This window comes from Rattus norvegicus, chromosome 5 (assembly GCF_036323735.1).
Source record: "Rattus norvegicus strain BN/NHsdMcwi chromosome 5, GRCr8, whole genome shotgun sequence".
In the NCBI taxonomy this organism is placed as follows: Eukaryota; Metazoa; Chordata; class Mammalia; order Rodentia; family Muridae; genus Rattus; species Rattus norvegicus.
Window position 1 is genome coordinate 104,602,482 of NC_086023.1, and position 22,040 is coordinate 104,624,521.

General features: G+C 40.6%; 1 protein-coding gene across 14 annotated transcripts in view; it reads left to right on the forward strand.

Annotated features, from left to right (window-relative positions):
* The window catches only part of Cntln (centlein), a 281,691-nt gene extending 261,681 nt beyond the window's left edge, over nucleotides 1-20,010 (forward strand). For 12 of the 14 annotated variants that reach the window (XM_063288373.1, XM_063288375.1, XM_063288374.1 and 9 more), the window contains 3 exons: nucleotides 1,890-2,075; nucleotides 5,483-5,560; nucleotides 18,741-20,010. In XM_063288373.1, the coding sequence (XP_063144443.1) occupies nucleotides 1,890-2,075; nucleotides 5,483-5,560; nucleotides 18,741-18,842 (366 nt within the window). In that variant the 3' untranslated portion in view covers nucleotides 18,843-20,010. The remainder of the gene's footprint in view (nucleotides 1-1,889; nucleotides 2,076-5,482; nucleotides 5,561-18,740) is intronic. The other 2 variants (NM_001114402.1, XM_063288380.1) reach the window with 2 other exon arrangements.
* Nucleotides 20,011-22,040: the final 2,030 nt, after the last annotated feature.

Consider the following 22,040-nt stretch of genomic DNA (forward strand, 5'->3'; position numbering starts at 1 on the left):
AAAATATAATTTAAAATGCCAATGAAGATATAGGTATGTCAAGGCTGATTCCACTTGATTTGTAATAAATGAAAAACGAGAATTTGGAACTTCAAAATAGTTATAAAAGCAAATTGTACTAAAGTATCAGATTGGTGTTTGCTAATACAGTGGAGAAACATATATTTCACTCTGTTTGGACTTTGTGTGTGTGTGTGTGTGTGTGTGTGTGTGTGTGTGTGTGTGTGTAAGTCAATAGTATCTAGGAGGAAGAGTAAAGAGAGAATCAAGTAACAGCTACCAACATGACTGCAACCCACACTCTTCATTGTGGTATATTTGCTTTTGCTTTATATCAGAGAGCTGCTGAGGATGGTTATTTTTTGAAACCTTTGAACTAGCAATGTATTGAAACAGCCCAGTGGCTGGCCAGCCTGCCTTGGGCCCCCAAAGCCACCCTAGTATCACCACACAGAACTCTGGCCCTACAGAGTAAATTGTATTTTTGTATTTGCCTATAGGAGTGACATACACTAGCACTTCTTGATTTCTCAAAGGGAAAACTTAAAGACTTCTGTGACATAGTTTCAGTTTTCCTCTTTACTTTCATCCTCCTCCCACCTTATGGGCATCAGTCGCTCACACAGGCACTCTACTTGGTCATGTCAAGTTGTTCCCAGTATCTCTAATTTAGTTTTAGTAAAATATTACAGAAGCAACTTTTTCAGTGGTCATCTTCCATCAGCATATATAACAATTAAACTTACGATCTGTCCATTGGTGAGAATGTGGTGTTGAAATCTCCTACTATTATTGTGTGAGGTCCAATGTGTACTTTGAGCCTCAATAATGTTTCTTTTACAAATGTGGGTGCCCTTGCATTTGGAGCATATATGTTCTGAATTGAAAGTTTATCTTGGTGGATTTTTCTTTGATAGGAATGTAGAGTCCTTCCCCATCTTTTTTATTAACTTTTGGTTAAAAGTCTATTTTGCTTGGAAACATTTTTCCCAGCCTTTTAGTTTGAGGTAGTATTTGTGTTTGTCACTGAGGTGTGTTTCCTGTATGCAGCAAAATGCTGGATCCTGTTTACATATCCAGTCTGTTAGCCTATGTTATTTTACTGGGGAATTAAGTCCATTGAGAGATATTAAGGACCAACAAATATGATTGTTTCCTATTATTTTTGTTTTTAGTGGTTGAATTATGTTTGTGTGGTTCTCTTCTTTTGTGTTTGTTGTGAAAAGATTACTTTCTTGTCTTGTCTTGGGCGTAGTTTCCCTCCTTGTGTTGGACTTTTCCTTCTATTATCCTATGTAGAACTGGATTAGTGGAAAGATATTGTTTAAATTTGGTTTTATCTTGAATACCTTGGTTTCTCCATCTATGGTAATTGCAAGTTTTGCTGGGTATAGTAGCCTGTGCTGGCATTTGTGTTCTCTTAGAGTCTGTATGTCATCTGCCCAGCATCTTCTGGCTTTTAGAGTCTCTGGTGAGAAGTTTGGTGTAATTCTGATAGGTCTGCCTTTATATGCAATAGCTTATTATAGTTAATAAGCAAATAGAATGTTTACAGATAAATAGAACTGTCTCATCAGCTCAACTGCTTTATCATGATTACAAGTAGCTTGCCTGCTACAAGCTTGACCAACCAAGACACCAGTTAGCACATCTAAAACTGAGTTTAGAAAGCTTTCGTTAATAAAGAAAGGTAGTTAAGATGTGATTTAAGAGAATTTTTATTAGATAATGACAATAGGTAGATAACAGCCCATTCTCTTCTAAAATGAATAAAATCTGAGTAACCTTAATAAAAATGATTTGCTAGTGCACTCACGTTTTAATGTTTGGACGACTTTGTCTTCATTATGACTTCCACATGAACCCATGTTCTCGCTAATATCTTTTAGGCTTTGGTCAATGAGTTACAAAGTGATGCCCATAGGACAAGACAACAAGTCAGAGAGCTTAGGCAGACGCAGAAAAGCAGACATGCTTGTAAAACCTCAACCCATAAAGCCCAGACCTTGGCCGCTTCCATCCTGAACATCTCACGGTCAGACCTAGAAGAAATATTGCACACAGGAGATGAAATGGTAAGATTGCTTGAATATTCGCTAATAGATGGCTTACTGTACTTTTACTTAAATATACTTTTCTATTTTATAATTCTCAGTTTCATTTTAAGATGATATTGTCAAGTTCTCAAAGAAAAATATTCACATATAACCAACGCAATGCTTTTAAAGAAATTCAGTATATGATATACACACGAGTCATGTATGTAACAGGAAAGGAGGATAGCAGACGTAATAAGCAATTAGGAAGAGTCATATTGCTGTCACTCATGCCATTTTCCCTTCCTGTCATCGCCATTCTCTTTGACTAATCATAGTATATACCCTGTAGGCCAGGCTATTTGTCATTGTTGGTGTGTGTGTGTATGTGTGTGTGTGTGTGTGTGTGTGCCTGTCTGTGTGTGCATTGTGTGTGTGTGCATTGTGTGTGTGTGCAGTGTGTGTGTGCCTGTCTGTGTGTGCATTGTGTGTGTGTGCATTGTGTGTGTGTGCAGTGTGTGTGTGCCTGTCTGTGTGTGCAGTGTGTGTGTGTGTGCATTGTGTGTGTGTGCAGTGTGTGTGTGCAGTGTGTGTGTGTGCATTGTGTGTGTGCAGTGTGTGTGTGCATTGTGTGTGTGTGCCTGTCTGTGTGTGCATTGTGTGTGTGCATTGTGTGTGTGTGCAGTGTGTGTGTGTGCCTGTCTGTGTGTGCATTGTGTGTGTGCATTGTGTGTGTGTGCATTGTGTGTGTGTGCATTGTGTGTGTGTGTGCCTGTCTGTGTGTGCATTGTGTGTGTGTGCCTGTCTGTGTGTGCAGTGTGTGTGTGTGCAGGGTGTGTGTGTGCAGTGTGTGTGTGTGTGTGCATGCTGTGAGAGGAGTGGGGAGATGGAGATGCAGGGAGGTAGTGGCAGGGAAAGAGAGGGAGAAAGAGTTGAAGGGAGAGGCAGAGAGTGAGGGGAGAGGGAGGGAGAGGAGGGGTGATTTTCTTTTGTTTGAAGCAAGGTCCTTGCTATGTTGCCCAGGCTGTTCTGAAACTTCTAGATTCAGGTGATCCTCCTGCTTCAGTCTCTTGACCCTTTCAAACTACAGGCCTGTGCCACCGTACCCAGGAGTAACACAGTTTTTTTTGGCTAATTTATTTTATGTATGTGAGTGCTCTTCTTCATGCATTTGTTTGTACCACATGCATGCCTGCTGTCAGGAGAGGGGATGGAAACCACTGGAGCAGGAGTTACAGAGAGTGGTGCACCACCATGTTGGTGCTTGGAACCTGTCCTCTGGGGAGCACCAAGCATCTCTTAACTGCCTAGCCAGCTCCAACCCTGTGTCCTCTGAGTATCACTGAGCAGTCACTGCCCGGCCAGCCCATGTACTCTGGTCATCACTATTCTTAGTTCACCAGTTCAACTGAATGCAGGTCACTCAAGTCACCATTGATTTGATAAACGTCTTGTGTGTGAGTTTTTTTGTTTTTTTTTGTTTGTTTGGTTGGTTGGTTGGTTGGTTTTTTTTTCTTTTTCTTCTTTTTCTCTCTTTTTCTTTTTTTTTTTTTTTAGGTAACAACTTATTGGCTTTCCTGGCTGAAATGATTATTTTGATAATTCTACCTTTTAAAAATATTTACTGTTTTAAAATGTGTAAGCTGCTTCTGCTGTTTGGGTGGATTATATTTCTATCAGTGGGCCTGGGGGAAGGGTCCTGTCTCATCTAGGAACAGTAATTTTTAACCGTGTGAAGGATGCCTATCTTCAGTTATTTATATTCAGAAAGATTTAAGGTAGGATGATACCAAGGTCATCACAATAAATATTTGCTCAATGATGAAAGAAAGCACCATATTTAAGGTTTTGTATGAGACTGTCCTCTGTGAGAGGCCTACAGTCCTGAGTATCTAAGAGATTTTCTGCTGTAAGAACATCTATAATATAAAGATATTTAAACTGCCAAGAATTTTTGGAAAACATCCAAAGGAATTCTGCAGAGATCATTTTCATCCTGTGGGTGAATGGGATAATGAGTTATTAGTTTCCCTATTTCCAAGTCTCAGCATTTGTGCCACAGTATCTGGGACTGGTCGTGGAAGTGAAAGAATATGATCGTGTGTAGGATCAAACAAGGTGCAAGGAAGACAGCAGTGCCTGAGTGAGGGCCTCACCTATGCTTGCTACAATCGCCTAATCAGAGCTTTGACAGTGTGCCTCTGTGAGTGTGTGTGTGTGTGTGTGTGTGTGTGTGTGTGTGTGTGTGCCTGTGCACTTACACACACAAATGCAGGCACATGTTTTTCATTGTTTGGTGTTGCAAGGATGTGCTCTCTGGCCTGTAAATTACAAAGACATCACATCACTTGAATAGGAGAATTAGACAAACTGTCTCCTTTAAGTGTGTGACCTTAGAAAAAGTTCCTCATAGTTCCAAAGACAGCTGAAGCAGCACCTATGCCTCTGAGCTGAGGCACCTGAGACCAGAGACCTCCACCTGCAGCCACACATGCCACACAGTCTGCAAATCCTCCTGGAAGCAAAAAGAACTTGAGCACAAACACACTCTGAACAGTGTCAGAACGCCTTATATATTCATTGTGCTTAATTACAGACCCGAGGATATTGAGAATGAACTGTACATCTTTTAGAGATCAAGGAGTGGAGTATCGTGCCTGAATTATGTTCTTTAAACTGCACCAGCTGCAGTGCAGTAAATTCATGTTGAAAGATGAGTGTCTGTGTGCAGTGTCTAGTATGGAGACTGACGTAGTAAATTTCAACAAGTGTTAGTTTCTCAAATGCTTCTACATTTTCACATATGGTGTCTGTGTGTGCATGCTCACACACATGGGAGGGAGGGAGAGGGGAGAGGAAGGAGGGGGAAAGAAAAGAGAGAGAAGAGAAACCCTGCATAGGCCAGGAGGTGGAGTTGGTTTCCTTAGAGCTGGACTTAGAGGCTATTGTGAGTCACCTGACATGGGTGCTGAGAACCAAACTCAGGTCCTCTGCAAGAGCAGCAAGCACTCTTAACAACACTGAGTCATCTCTCCAGCCCTGCATCCTCTTTTTTACTATAACTTCTTTTTTACTCCTATTCATCCCTGTCTGGAGCTACACTGTGAAAGCTGAAAAACATTCTTTTTTTTTTTTTCTTTTCTTTTTTTTTTTTTTTTCGGAGCTGGGGACCGAACTCAGGGCCTTGCGCTTGCTAGGCAAGAACATTCTTAATTTATTATGAGATATATAAATACAAACATCGCTTCCATTTGTATGTAAATGAAATTTTACACTAATGAAGAATTAAATATTAAATAGCATGGATTTAAATATTCCATCTTGGAATAGAGTTTCCAGTCACTCTTAGTTGATATCTTAGAGATATATTCTATATCTTGCTACCAGATTCTAGCAGAATTGAGTAAGTTCACATCAGTTAATGTACCTGTTTTCACTTTCCTTAGGAAATCGAGAAGACAAAGATAGATGCTGAAAATGACAAGGACTGGATGTTGTACATTCAGAAACTTCTCCAAGGACAGGTATTTCATTTTTGTGCTTTATATATTAAAATTTCCAAATAAACATTGCCAGCCTCGCATTTGTAGACACCCCTATTTATTTCTGTTAGGTGAAAAAATGTCCCCTGAGTCCACAGTAAAGTTAACCCCCTATTTGTTCCTTTGGACTTAACAAATGAAGCAAATGCCTTGAGAAGGAGTCAACATGGGCCTCGGCAAGTGCATTAATTAAATTATCGAGTCAAGCGCTCTGCTTGCTGGAGTGAAAGGATCCATTCTACCAACCTCTTAGGAAAAGAGATTCTTTATTAGTGTCTTTAAAGTTGGAAGTTGATACGGACACCTGAGGAGTTCATGGGTTTTGGTGACCTTTTACTGTGGACCTGTTTCCAGTCAATTCATGTTTTCCTCACAGCCAGACAGCTGTTTATTACTGTGTCTTCCCGCATTCTCTACAATATTTTCTACTGAGACCTCGAGCAGCTTGTTAGTGGGAAGTAAATATTGATTTGGCATCCTGTCAATGCAGAAAGAATGAAAAAATTTCCACCAGAGGCCCCTCAAACATTTTCCTATCGACGTTTTCTGGGCTGAGTGGAAGGCTGCATAGAGGATGACAAGGCCGAGCCGAGCCGGGGTCCCTGAGGGCGCTATTGAGGCTGCTACTGTGACCAGTGTGATATACTCTTCCTCCCCTTTCAAGTGTTTTTTTAATACACACAGGGTCTGCTGGGATGTGCCCCTCTTGTAAGTGATCAAGGGCAGTTTATTGGCAGGTGAGAGGCCTGCTTTTCTAGTCACAGCCAGCTTTTGTTTTGACATCACTGACAGTGTGTAATGCATTCTAAAACTTTTTTATTATAGTCTCTTTTTTGCACACCCTACTTGTTTATTTGGAACCCAACCTGAAATAAATAAAAACTAAAACATAATTCTCAAAGTGACAAAAGAAAAAAGTCATCAGCTAGTGACTTCTGAAAGGCCCTGTGAATGTTTCTGCAACAATTAAAAACAGGTTGATAATAAGTATTGTTAGTTTGCCGCTCCATCACAGATAGCGTCTCCTGTGTTAGTACTGACGCCAAGAACAGAGCAGCACTAGTCCGTGGGTGCTCGAGTGCTTTGATTAGCCATGTACAGAGACTTGAGTCCAACCCCCAGCATCAAGACAAGAAACAAAGAACAATAAGTAAATGCTACATAAGCTGCTTCTATTCTTAGTGTTAACGTTATATAGTTTTTAAACCTTATCTGAAATTACTTCAGTAATACAATGTGATAGGTGACATTTTGGTTAATGTTGTTCAAATATGATAGGCAGGTGTGAGAGAAGCCCCTTTAGAGTGACAGCTTGATTTTGAGAAAAGAGAGGTTGTTTGTTTTTCTTAAGATGCACCTTTGAATCATGTGTATGGGGTGGGGTGGCGGGAGGTGCCCGTGAGTGCAGTGCCCTCAGAGGCCAGAGGATCAGCTCTCTGTGGAACTGAACTTGCAGGCAGTTGTAGGCTGCCAGTGTGGGTGCTGGGAACCAAGCTCAGCCCCTCTGCAAGCACGCTCTTAACTGCTGGACCACCTACAGCTCACTTCCTAACCTCTCCTCCAGCCTGCCCGGCTCACTTCCTAGTTCCTGCTCAGGCAGTACCTGGCACTTGAAGGAGCTCAAAGATAGTTGGTGTGGAGTGGTCTTCAGCTTTAAAATGATAGAAATAAACTTGTAATGATTTTCTAAGTGTTGACCTTATAACTAGGTCCATATAGTTCCTTTAATTAGAAATTTTATCATCAATTATGTTCATAAAATAATAAATCAATATGTTGAAATCTTGCTACGGTTATACTGTTGTTGTCCGTGAGTGTGTGTGTGTGTGTGTGTGTATGTGTGTGTGTGTGTGTGTGTGTGTGTACATGGACATATTTTGCATTATCTGGGTACATGCTTATTCTGTCCAGTTAGTATTAAACCTTCCCTGTTGAAATGGCATTGGACTGCATAACACTGCAGGTTGATATAGTACCTTTTTGTGCCACTGAGCCTGGACTCTAGAATATAATTGCCTGGAAGTATTGATTTAATTGCCCAGGTTTATTTGTGGACTCCTAATTATTGACTGGAGGTAAATTGAATGGAGCAGCCTTTATGAACACTGAGAAGCACTGCTGTTGCCGCCATACGTAATGAACGGCATCATATGCCTTTAGATCGTTTTTCAGGCTAATTTTATTCCGTTGTGACAGTATGATAACATTTAAAAAGTCAAAGACTTTTTATTTTTATTACTGATAGAGGTGGTTTTGCTGATGTCTTTGGATTTTGTGAGGGGAAAAAGGCATTTCACTGGATGTACCTGAATGTCACTTCATAATTATGCCCAAGAGAAAAATCTATAAAATAGAAAACATCTCTTTCCTTCCCTCCCTCTATCCCAGCAATTATATTTGTCCTGTGTTTTCAAAAATGTTTCCTTTGCCCATAAGATTTTTTAGCATCTAAGATGCTCACAGACTTATCTGGGCAAAACTGGAAATATGTTTGGTTACTTTACAGCTTCTGTCTTCTTGTGTGTGTGTGTGTGTGTGTGTGTGTGTGTGTGTGTGTGTGTGTGTTTACACAACCTTTGAGCTATAGAGAAAGCGACCATTTTCCCTACAAAACTACGTGACTTGATTCTGATGTAATAGTACTATAGTATTTCACAGATAAAAATATAGGGCACATTTTGTCTGCCCTCTCTGTGGTTCAGTGTTGTATGGTAGAATCCTGAATATTGAACTGGTTGGTCACATGTTTGTTGATGGCCTCCATTCAGTGAAATTTTGCACTGATGATGTGCACATCACAAACACAAACCTGACTTTCCCCCATGTGGCATGGTAAAGCTGTGCAGTGTGGTATCTGTTGCTGTCACTGGCTGGAGAGCACTGGAGTAAACGTTAGAGCTTTAATCCATGTGTATACGTGGTTAGAGTGCAAGGACATAACCTCACTATTTCAAGCAGTTGTAAAGCAGTTAGTAGTTCCATGTATTTGAGATTTTTCTGCACTCTGCAGATTCCTAGTTAGGAACACCCTGAAAAGTACCTCTGTAAGACTTGCTTCCATTTTCTCTGGGATGGATACCCTTATTTTAAAATTTTACTCATGCTTTCTTTTTATATTGACAAGTTTGTAAATTTAGAGTTTGTAAGAGAGACAAAGAAGGAAAGATGAGGGGAACCCCAAAAACTCATTTTTGTGTAGTTTAAGGAGCAGATGAAAGTAGAGCTGGGCTACACCCCACTGGCACTTGAGCAAGACTTCTTTACAGAGAGGATGAGGGCAGCAGGGCCCCACTGTGCCCAGCCATGGTAGAAGGCGGGCGGCCACATCATCCAGAATTACCACACAGCCAGTGTGAGAGTGTACACAGTCCCAAATCAGAAATGGATCATCTTAGCAGTCCCCGAGATGAGAAAGTTGAAAGTGTGTTGAGCCTCAGGGCTGCAGAACTTCAGTGATCAAGAGAGCCAGTGTGTAAGGAAGGAAATAATCAATAGTGACCAAAACCACAGATTTTAATAGGCTGAAGCGTTCTGCTTTTCCTTAATTTATCCCAGCTCTGTTAGTCCATCCTTAGTGTATGTAACCATTGAGGAAATCATCTCACTCTTTTTGGACAAGAAAAGGCTGAAAGTCTGGGTATGTGGACTAGTACTTCTCCCACTCGGTCCCATCTTCAGTGCCTGGAGCAAAGCTGTGTTCTCATTGTTGGTTTTCCTTCAGCCTTAAATATCTCTGTTGCTCTTAGTTGGTTCAGGGCTTACGAATGCTGAGGTTTGAAGTGCTCCTTTCTCTAGTCTCCTCTCTAAAAATGACGCTTTCCTTCTATAGCATGCCTGAGAGTGAGGCTATCACAAGGTTGGTAGCATCCCTGTCTTTTATAACTGCAGACAACTATCAGTGCAGGGTTAATCCATGGAGCTGTGAAGCCATCACTTCCGCGTGACTTCTTCCTGCCTGGCATTTGTGACACGTGTGTCCATGCCCACATGTTGCATGCTCATCTGCTCCACACATACAAAGCTGCATGGCCCGCCACAGACATCTCATACAGCCGGAAAAACAGCAAGATGTAAAGTCCCTACCCACCCGCTGCAGGGTGTTTGTGTAACAACTTGAAACTGCCTTTGGTTCAAGTTAAAGCAGTTGTTTAAAATTATTAGATTCTACCTTCCTGGCTCTGTGGTGACTATTTCTTTAGTAGCCACCTTTGGGGAGCTTTATCTACTCCAATCCTTGTCCTTGTAATAAAATAGTTTTTAACTTGTTTCTAAAATTAAGCCTTGCCTGAATCCCAGTAGATTCTTCTCCATCATGCTGTACTCAAGATCATCAGTGTGATTCATTCACAGCGTTTATGCGGTGCCTGTATTCTGAGAAAGCATTGGTCACCGAGTGAAACAAAGGAAATTATTCAGACCCTGAATTTTAAATCCAAAACAAGAAAATACCATGGTCCCCATGAAAGTGGGAAGAAAACAGAGCCCTTCTGTATCACTATAGGAAGATAAAGCACTTTGACTATGCCTGAAAAGACTAAACAACGGAGTTACATTGCCCAGCTTCTCGGAATACTGCTGACAGAGCTGCAGGCAGGTTCCTGAGCAGACGCTGTGTAACTTTGTTGGTAAGTTATATAGACAAAAGTGAAAACTATCCCAGTGCCTGTTGATCGACATCACACACGCACACGCGCACGCACTTATTCCTTTCACACAACAAAAATGAGCCTTTAAGAGCTTACAATCTTTTGTTTGAAATAGAAATCTTCCTATATAAATATTAAATATCATATGGGGGCTCAAAAGGAGTAGGTTTGAATACCAGTGTTTCGATTTTGAATTTGAAAATAGTAATTTGAGTAAAGAGGCAGCTTAACTTATACAAAAATGTACTCAACAGGGTCTGTGTGAATTCTAAACCTCTGCACTGTTGCTTAGAGGGGTTGTTGGAGGGGGATAATCAGGTCAGGGGGGCCAGTCACTCCTGCATGGAATTATAGCCCGTGAGCTAAGGCGGTTTGCTTTTTTTCCTCTGTACAAAAACGCTGTGAGATGGAAATGATTGCCCAAGCCCCTCAGTCTTTGGTACTGTTAGAGTTACCTGAACCAATTAGATAACTTTTAATTGTAAAGTAGGAATAGACATATCCTATACCATATAGTTCTTGGCTTTGGAAAAAAGAATCATATTACAAAGCATGTATTACTGATAGTAAATGTATTATTTGTTATACTGTATCCTACCTTTTCTGATAAGACAGATTTTCATCATTGAAATTCTTATGTGAGTGAGAGGTGAGGCAAAGTAAGAATTGCAAGGCCTTGGAATTCACCAAAAGTAGCACAGGCCCAAACTGAAGTCAAGATGGTTTAGAGAAATGAGGTTGTTTCTGGGAGAATGTCATTGTCCCAGGGGTTATCTAGAAGGTGTAGGGACATCTTTAACAATATGACCATACGTGTCAGTTTGTTAAAAAAGGCTTGATGGGCATGGGTCAGGTAAGACCACTGCCTCCCATGGAGGGTCTGATGGTAGTGTTAGCACGGCACAGAGAGTATCAAAAGCATACTCCAGTATCCCTCGGGATCTGGAGGAGAGCCTTACCACAGGCCTAGGCTCTGCTGGGTGTGCAGGAAAGGCTCACCCAGAGAGAATGCTCACATATTCTCCTCCATCTCATATACTGTGCCCAGAATGAATTTGCTAACAATCATTTCCCAAACCTTGGAGTATCAAACTAAAGGTCACCATCTCCCAAGGATCTCATAAAGGATAGGTCGCCAATTTGCTTTAAACATTATCCAAGTTTTCATTGAGTCAGAAGTAAAAAGTTAAAATAACTTAAGTGTCTTAACTATTTTCAGTTCTTGCCTGTGGCTTCTAGAACCATTTTCAAATTTTAAGTCATAATAAATTATGAATTGTCTCAGGGCATCTGATTGGAGGATGTCAAATGCAGATTTCTGTATCAGTGTTCAGCAGAGTTCCAAGAGTTATATCTGTTAGGACAAGTAGGGAAGTATTGGTTGTATTTAGGAAACGTATCTCAAAATTAAATGCCAAATAATTATAGATAATGTTTCTATGATTTATTTTAAAAAGTTCACTCTTCTAATTTTGAGATAACAAGGTAGAAGCTGTCCATTTAGATATGTAAGTCTATGCAGTGTGTGTGTATGTATCAATGCTTTTATAAGCAGATGCATAGCATTATACCAAATTCTGCACCCTTAATTTGGCCACAAACCCCATTGGCCTTCCTTAGAAGGTCTTGCATCTCACGGTATCTGTTCCTTTGACTAGCAGCTATAGTATAATCATTTTATAAAATTTATTTTATGTACTCAAGTTATGTATTAATAAAAGTGATATATTTTGAAGAATCTTCAAACAAAAGAAACAAGAATGAAAGTGGTCAGTGTTAGCTTTATCCCATAGAGTTAAAAGTTCCCCTTATTTTCATATGTCAGCTTTCAATATAAAGTTACTCTCTGATATTGAGGCATTGTTTATGCTTTATAGTCGTGGTTGTTGGACTTCAGAGTTTTCTTAAGAGAGTTCTCTCAAACATCTTTATTTTTATCTCACCCTATACAGGAACACTAACCGTAACTTCTAAGTGTGAATGATTTTAGGATTCTGTCAGGGGTAAACCAGTTCAAAAAGGCAAAAGAGAGGTTGAGAATCCATGTGACTTCAGAGAAATCCCTCCAGTAACAGAACCACATTCTATGACATGGATATCCAAGCCACCAAGACCTTTAAAATAGAACAAGCAAATTTTAGTTGTTAAGGCATTTCTTTTAACCTTTCATATCAAGAAATCTCTTCCCACACCACATTTTCTGGATGCCTCAGATTTAAAGCCATGTCACTTTTGCCTGGATAGAATGGGAGTGGGGTTAAGGAGGTTCACTCCATTTTATCTAGAAGAAATAAATAACACAGGCTCCAAGGACATTGTGGTTTGGCACAGGTCACCACAGGTGAATACCAAGGCAGTGCAATCATTATGTTTGTCATTTGGTGTGTACTTGATGGACTGTGTGTGAAATCTCTTCACTGTTGGCCAGTCTAGTTCCCATTTAAATCCAATCCTAACATCCTGACATGAAAAGGACGTTGTGTCAAGAATCGACAAATGGGACCTCAGAAAACTGCAAATTCTGTTATTAGGACAAAACAGCAACCAACAGATTGGGAAAAGTTCTTTACCAATCCTACATCTGATAGAAGGCTAATATGCAATATACACAAAGAACTCAAGAAGTTAGACTCCAGAGGGCCAAATAACCCTATTAAAAATGGGGTACAGAGCTAAACAAAACATTCTCAGCTGAGGAATATTGAATGTTGGAGAAGCACCTAAAGAAGTGTTCAACATCCTTATTCATCAGGGAAATGGAAATCAAAACAACCCTGAGATTCTACCTCACACCAGTCAGAATAGCTAAGATCAAAAACTCAGGTGACAGCAGATGCTGGCGAGGATATGGAGAAAGAGGAACACTCCTCCATTGTTGGTGGGATTGCAGACTGGTACAACCACTCTGGAAATCAGTATGGAGGTTCCTCAGAAAATTGGACATTGCATTACCTGAAGACCCAGCTATACCTCTCCTGGACATGTACCCAAAAGATGCTCCAACTTACAACAAAGACACGTGCTCCACTATGTTCATATCAGCCTTGTTTATAATAGCCAGAAGCTGGAAAGAATCTAGTTGCCCTTCAACAGAGGAATGGATTCAAAAAATGTGGTACATCTACACAATGGAGTGCTACTCAGCTATCAAAAACAATGACTTTATGAAATTCATAGGCAAATGGACGGAACTGGAAAATATCATCCTGAGTGAGGTAACCCAATCACAGAAAAGCACACTTGGTATGCACTCATTGATAAGTGAATATTAGCCCAAAACCTAGAACTATCCAAGATACAATGCACAGACTACAGGAAGCTCAAGAAGGATGATCAAAATGCGGATGCTCCCACTCCTTCTTAAAAAGGAGAACAAAAATATCCATAGGAGGGGATATGGAGACAAAGTTTAGAGCAGAGACTGAAGGAACGGCCATTCAGAGCCTGCCCCACGTGTGGCACATATATATACAGCCACCAAAACTAGATAAGATTGATGAAGCTAAAAAGTGCATGCTGAAAGGGACTGGATATAGATCTCTCCTGAGAGACACATCCAGAGCATGTCCACTACAGAGGTCAATGCTAGCAGCAAACCACTGAACTGAGAACAGGACCCCCTTTGGGGGAATTAAAGGAAGGATTCAAAGAGCTGGAGGGGCTTGAGACCCCATCAGAGCAACAATGCCAACCAACCCGATCTTGCCAGGACTAAACCACTACCCAAAGACTATACATGGACTGACCCAGGGCTCTAACTGTATCTGTAGTCCAACTGTATATGTAGCAGAGAACAGCTTTGTTGGGGCACCAGTGGAAGGGGAAGCCCTTGGTCCTGCCAAGGTTGGAACCCAATTGCAGGGGAATGTTGGAGGGGATAAGGGGGGGTGGATAGAGGGGAACACCGTTTGGGAGGGGGGAGGGGATGGGGTACTTATGGATAGGAAACCAAAAAAGGGAATCATATTTGAAATGTAAATAAAGAAATATATCTAATAAAAATATTTAAAAAATAAACTGTTCTTTTAAAAAAAGGATAAGAAAAGGACATTGTGCTCCTGTGTCTGAAGCATTGCTTAGAGAGGCTTAGCAGCCTTAGAGTGCGTGCAGAAGCAGCACCATTGGCTGTCGACTCTCCACAGGAAGCACGTTTGCTCTAGTTGTGGACTTCTAGTAGCAGAAGGTGTAGGTTTCCTTGTCCTTAAAAAATATTCTACACTTAAAAAATGCCTCAAGTCTTGGTGGTGGTATCAACCTGTAATCCCAGAGTTCTGTATGTATGTACCTAAGGTAATCAGGCAGACCATGGAAATTTTAAAGCATTTTCCAATTAAGGACCATTTCAGTCCTAACCAATCTAGAGCTGTATGCTAAGAATTGATGTTCATGATGTTCTCATAAGATTTTGGGGCAGTATTGGGCGGGGGCTACTGAGATGTCTCAGCAGAGAGAAATATATGCTTTTCTCATCGAGGACCCAAGTTCAAGACCCAAGTATAAGTTCCATCACTCACACTAGCCAGGTCACATCCACCTGTGACCCCAGCTCCAGGGCATCCAACACCCCCTTCTAGATTCCACTGGCGCTGCACCTATGGCTGTTGACTGACAAAACTCATTCTTAGCCTCTTAGAAAACTTATAAGCAGAATCTTATCTGTAAAACTTACTGAAAATCTTGCTAAATAAATGATTAGTATTAACTTGGGAGGGAATCTAAGACTCACAGGCAGGAATTAATTGCCATATATGAAAGGGTCTGTGAGAACTTTCTAGTTGACTTTGGAATGTACTTATTTGAAAACAATGGATATGTTTATTAACTATTTCATAATCCTTTTATAAATATATAATATTTGCATTCCTTGATCTTTTTAAAAATGTATTTAAATTAACTATTTTTAATCAAGTAGTTTCCTGTTATAAAATTGCTTAACTAGAATTGAGCATTATAAATTTTCTTTATGTATGTGTTACACAATCTATGAATGTGTCTGTGCAAATCCACACACCCATACACTAACTTTCAAAGGCAGAAGACACAGGGTCTCCTGCTCTTTCACTCCCCACCTTATACCGTTGGCCTGGGACCTCACTGGACCTGTAGCCTTTCGTTCAGTAGAGGCGAGGCTGGTTGGCCATCAGTGAGTGTCCTCCAGGTTCCGGCATTGCAGGAGCATGCGTCACACCCAACTTTTACCTTGGGACCATGGATCTGACTCAGGACCTCAGGCTTGTGTAAAAAGTGCTCTACCCTCTGAGCAAATGGCTCCCTTCAATATTTCTAAATGTTCTTTCCCCATTTGTCATGAAAAAGCCATTGCACGCATGAATTCACAGCAATTGTAACTATGCTCAAGACCTCTAAAATAAAGCCTACAAATTTCCAGCATGGGTAGAGGAGTGTCCCCCAGAGTCTCATCCTCACCAAGGACTATGGACAATTGATGACTGCGGGCAGGTGAGAGACTCTATTTTCTCTAGGGATCTGGTCCCAGGCAGATTACTCATGCTTTAGTAGGTAGGTGGTCCCTCAACCCATGTGCTAAGTGAGCTCAGTGGATTCCAAGACAGAGTCCACACGGTAGGAGGGAACATGTGCTTTGGGGGATAGGAGAGGCATTGGAGGGGAGGAAACAGAGGCTGTCTTTGATCAAAACAGATGTACAACATATTCAAAGAGCAAAATGTATATTTTTGTGACCATTTATACTACATCTATTATTACAATGGTAAAGTACAAATTTATAAACATCAGTCAGAATGAAGGCAGAGTTTATAGGTCAACACTGTGAACATTGGTGCATTACAGAGAAAACAGAGTGACAGAGTACCTCAGAGAAACATTGGAAGAGGCACAGAAAAAGCAAACTAAACACTCAACTAACATGCATAATAAATACAAAAAATTTCATGTAAAGTTATGTCAGGATCAATCATATGCTTCTGAACTGCTGTAAACAGTGAGGTGCATGCAGCGACACACAGCTTGACTTCTTTGTGAAATCTCCAATGTAGTAATTGTATATAGAGTTTAAAGATGTGTACAGGCCAATAACATATGCACAACTCTTGGTTTTAATTCCGGGGCCAATTTTATTGAGAGTCATGGGGAAAGGGGAGAAAGCTGTTGGCATCAGGTTAGTCACAAGGTCGTTTTTGCTCCCTGCTGCAGGCTTCCTGGACGGGAAATTCTTTTAAAGAGAAGCAAAATGTCCAAGTATGTCTACCTCACAAGAGTAGGTTTAGCTGTTTACTCTAAGGCAGAGTTTGCAAATAAGAGGCTGAATGTCAGTACATCGGCTCAGGAGGGAAGAGACTAGGTTAGTAGGGTAAACACAGCCCGCTTGCTTCCACGTGTTGCACAGAGCAGAAACTGACCGTGAGAAATAGACCGTGAGAAAGAATGGAGGACTGAATTTAAAGACAAGAAGTTTACTTTTTGAGAATCTTGGTGCCTGTGAAGCAGCACCTTAGAGGCATGTTAAGAGGTCCCAAGATAATGGGACTATTGTAAAGTTTGGTGTGACCCAGACTTGCTTCATCAGAGAACCACTTTTTTCTGGAGAAGTTTAGAAGATGAACTCCTAAGCATTCATTTCTGCTTTTGCTTCTGCCAATAAAAGATACGAGGTTGTTCCATCCTCTCCATCTTCCTTGTAGATAGAAATGTGTATGTTTGTAGCTAGTTCAATAATGGTTACCCCAGGGTCATGTCATTTGGGGCCTAGTGCTTGCTACACAAAGAAGTCTTTTTATTATGCATTCTTTAAAAGCTAATATTAATGCCCTGATGGATTAATTATCAAATTAGTAAAACTAGCAGTTTTATCAAGTCTAACTCCTTTCTGCACCCCAGACATACTATTTGTCAAGCCAAGAATTTTCTGTTATTGTCTTCAAGGAAAGAAGAAATACATTCTTATTTTTATAACTAATGTTCTTTCCCCACATTTCTAAAACTGGAATGTGTATACTGTGTGTATATGTGTATATGCTGATGGCTTTCCTACCTAGAAAGGCTATTTCAAGTCAGCATTTATATATCTTATACTGATTTGTACCTTAGCACTAAAGAAATGTCCTGTTTGGACACTTCCCAGGTAACTTTCAGGTGAGACATGTGCAGAGATCTTGAGTCTTGGGGGAGTGTGCATACAGCCAGACTGTCTTTATGAAAAGGCTAGTTAGAAAGTAGAAAACCATTTAAAGATCTTAATTTTTTTCTCTTCATACCAGTTTAAATTCAGGAGTGAACCATGTTGATCAACTTGGTCATAATCCCTTGGTTGAGCCACACAGAAGACATATTCTGTCGTTGCTTATTACTAACTGGGGACACCATCAGGTCTTGTCTGAACACAACTGAAAACCTGACTCACCTTCCCTCTAGGGAAGTAGTATTTGTACTATAAGCATTCTAACATATTTAGGGAGCAGAAGTGGTATAATCCTGGTCATTCAAAGGGACAAACCCAAGAAATACTTGATGGATTTTCTACTTATGTCAGATCTGTCATGTGAGACGAGACGGCAGGAAGGAAAGAAGAAGAAGTAAGTCAAAGTGGAGGCTTCAGCCTAGACTCTCTCACAGGCCGTAACTATGTGGGTATGTCCACATTCTACCCGTGAGCCAAGGAAGCAACGGGAGCCAGAAAACGAACAGCGAAGTTATATCAATTATGAAATGTAAAGCTGTTCTAACATTTCATAAACTCAGCAGTTTCTGAAACATGTGTATTACACTTTGATATACCAAACTAACTTTAACAACTCAATCAATGGGTATACTTTTGCCATTTTTTCTCTCTGAAATTTTATCCTGCAACTCTTGAGATATTGGGCTCTCATACAGACAAGTGTATTGACAGTTCTCTCTCATTCTTTTATGAGTGATGAACATATAGTACTACTACTGTGGGGCTGCGTGCCCTGGAGATGACTGTAACCTGCTATTGATCAGCTGATTGAAGATGAATGGCTTAGCTGCTTGTATTGCAGATTACATCATTAACATGGCCAGTAAACCATGAATTGTTCAATAAGGCGTTTATCTTTTTTCATTTTACTTCTGCTCTTTTATCATTTTTATTAGAAAAGCCAAAATTGCCCACACTAACCAGAAGATCTGTTGAAAAGAGATCCAGTTGGGGTCCCATTATGACTTCAAAGTTACAGATAGCTAAATGCTAATGGATTAGTGATATTTACTGTGTGGTTTTTATCAAATCATTTTTTCTAATTTTGTATTACTTTATTATATTTGTGTAATCATATATGTCATGTGGTGTGTGTGTGTGTGTGTGTCTGTGTGTCTGTGTGTCTGTGTGTCTGTGTGTATGTGTGCGCGTGCATCTGGGTGTCTATATAGGTCAAGTGACAACTTCAGTGATCAATTCTCTCCTTCCAGGAACTTGGGTTTTGTAGCAAGCCCTTCTGAGCCATCTTATCAGTTCTTGTATGTATTTTTGAACTGAAGAAAATACAGAGTTTTAATAATTTTTTGTTCTCTTACAGCTTCCTTTTGCATCATATTTACTAGAAGCAGTGCTGGGGAAAATAAAGGAAAACAAGAAGCTGACTGAAGGATATTTCACAGTCATGAAAGACATTAAATAAAGTTGCAGCAGACCTGTTTTCAAATGCAGGAACTTGGTGTGCTGCAGTGGTGAACAGTGCAGATGCTGTAAACAGTCACTGCTTCAGCAAGCAGCGGGCAGCTTCTACCCAGCAAAGGCTGCTGAGACTGACCGCTGAACCGATGAAGCTAACCAAGTGCTCGGCCTCGCCAAAGGGAAGTCTAGCATTTGAATGCTGGCTGTTATCCCCAATCAATGCAAACTTAAAATGGTTTCCTTCCAGTGCTTAAGAAAACAAAACAAGCTTCTCACAGGCAAATGGGCCTGAGTATAAAATGAAAAAGTTATAAATAAAGGACTTAATATAAACTCATATGAAAACTAGATTTTTTATATAAAACTATTATAAATGAGATCCAGTGAACAACATCTTTACATGGTGAGAAAGTATGAAGTGAATTATCCTAATGTGAAGGAGGAGCACTGAGTGAAGCCAATTGTATAGCTCCATTGTAACTATTCTCATTGACACACTGGATTATACGGGACATACTCTGTTTTTCTAGAACTCTCTGGATAAACAAGAACCTTTTCCTCCTCTGTCTGCTTGTGCTGCTGTATAAATCAGCAAAGACCAGAACCCCAGTGTGTAATGTTGCTCTAGACCTAGCAGAGCTCCTACCACGGCCATCTAATTAACAATGCCTTCTCACTGTGATGGGAGCATTGTATGTGATTGTTACCACCCCCTCCCTGCACGTCCTCACTGAGTTCTTGCCACACATTCTTGGAGCCTCTGAGTCACTGAACTTGGCCTCTATGTTTGCTGTTGGGGCCATCTTTGCAGAATACTTTGTAACTGTAGGTATGCCTGTCTTCTTATTACCCAGGCTCACTTTATCAGTCCTGTCATAGCGTATTTCTGAAAATCTTACTGTTAACCTGAAATCATCTGTTTTTAATATGCTCACTCTTCGTTTTATGGTTCATCCTTATTTCCTCCTTTAAAATGTAGATCCCATGAGATTAAGGTAGGTGTTGGCAAATTGAGGCCCATAGCCAAATCTAGCCTGCCACCTACTTTATAGAGTTCACAGACTAAACATTTTTCTATTTTATTAAACTGTTTAAAAACAATACTTTGTAGCATGTAAAAATCATATGAAATTCAATTTTAATGTCTTATCAATAAAGATTTATTGAGATTCGGTGATGCGCATTCCTTCGCACAGCACTTAGTGCTATAACACTATGGTGGTGATGCTGAGTGACTAGCAGAGGCCGTACGTGGTGTTTTCCTTACTTAGCACTGCTGCCCAGCATGCTACAGCCACAATGGCATAGTTTATCTGGAATGCAATACTGTCAAGTTACAAATAATGAATTCCTGGAAGTTTAAAATATTAGCATACGTTCAACTGGCCAGAACCATTAAGCTCACACCCTTAAGACACAGAGCGGGGTTGGGGATTTAGCTCAGTGGTAGAGTGCTTGCCTAGCAAGCACAAGGCCCTGGGTTCGGTCCCCAGCTCCAAAAAAAAGAAAAAAACAAAAGACACAGAGCAGTGTGCATGTGACCCTGCGCTGGATAGCAGCATCACATGTGTTTCTTGTATAATGGCACTATCCCTATGCTAAAAGAGCACAGGACACATAGATAGCCAGAGTAAACAGGCCTTGCCATGTCACCCCTCACAGGAAGACATAAGTTAGAAAAATTACAGTTTGAAATATGTCAGCTTATCCGAGGATCGTTATAAAAATAAAAATAATCCTGCCCCAAAGAACAAGAACATGGAAAAAACCTTTACAAGGGCAGTGAAAGGGAAAGAAGTGCTCGTGGATGGGGAAGGAAGGAGGCCTGTACCTAAAACAAGCAAACAGCAGCAAACATCTTCCTCAGGCTGCCAACCAGAGCAACAAAGCTCAGCTGCCTGTCTTCACATTGTGACAAATACACGGAGACCAATATCACCACGGTAACATCTCCCCGTGCATGGCATGCTTAGGTATGCGACTGACAAAGCATCTTCAATACTTAAAACTCAGAGCTATAAAACACGTGTGTAACAAATCAAAGGTTTAAATAAATGAGGCATACCAAGAATGTGAATGGGGATAGTCAATTTAGTAAAATACCACAAAATTTCTTCAAATTGATAGGTTTAAAATTATAGTCTATGATTTATCTGGCAAGGCAAAATAAATATAGCAAATAAAAATGTAAAAGGAACGAGATGCTGGGAGAGATCACATTTCAAATTGCATCATTTAGCAATACAAATAGCTGTGCAGTGTCAGCCAGAGGAATAAAATAGAAAGCCAGGAATATGCCCAAGTGATCATAGGCAAAGACTCAAACAATCCTCTAGAGGCAAAATGGCCACGTCAACACACAGTAGGAAGCAATTGGACACCCTTACATTAAGAAAAATAATAGACTTTGATCTTAACCCCACACAATAGGACGCAGATGTAGAAGGAGTAAGGAAGTATGGACAAGTGATCACCGCTGGATGACAGGGCAATCCAACATGCTCCAGGGGAAGGCCACACATCCAAGCAAACTCAAAGGGGAACAGAACAGATTGAACTTGATGGACTTAATTTTTAAAAATCAAAATTGGGCAGTGAAGGGTTATCTGGGAAAAATTGGAGGATGAATAAGATCAAATACAGATGTATTCTTGAACACACACACACGCACACACACGTTTGTGTGTGTGCGTGTGTGTGTGTGTGTGCGTGTGTGTGTGTGTGCGTGTGTGTGTGTGTGCGTGTGTGTGCGCGCGCGTGTGTGTGTGTGCGTGTGTGTGCGCGCGCGCGTGTGCGTGTGCGTGTGTGCGCGTGTGTGTGCGTGTGTGTGCGCGCGCGCGTGTGTGTGTGCGTGTGTGTCCTCCTCAATCACCTCTTATTTTTCGAGACTGTCTCTCACTGAACCCGTCACTTAACATTTTGGCTAGATTGGCTGGCCAGCAAGCATCCAGAACCTACCTGTCGCCTCTGAGGTTACAGTTCTGCCTGCGATATATATGAGTGGTTGAAATTTAAACTTGGGTCCTCACCCTTAGACTGTAAGCAGTTTACCCACTGAACCACTCTCCGTCCAGAGTTAGTGTTTTATTGTCACAAGCTAAGCCATGTATTTAAAAATAAAATGTAGATGACAATATGAGAGAAATTCTTCCAGAACCTAACGTTTGGCAAGGAACTGCAAGAAATACACCAAAAGCATACT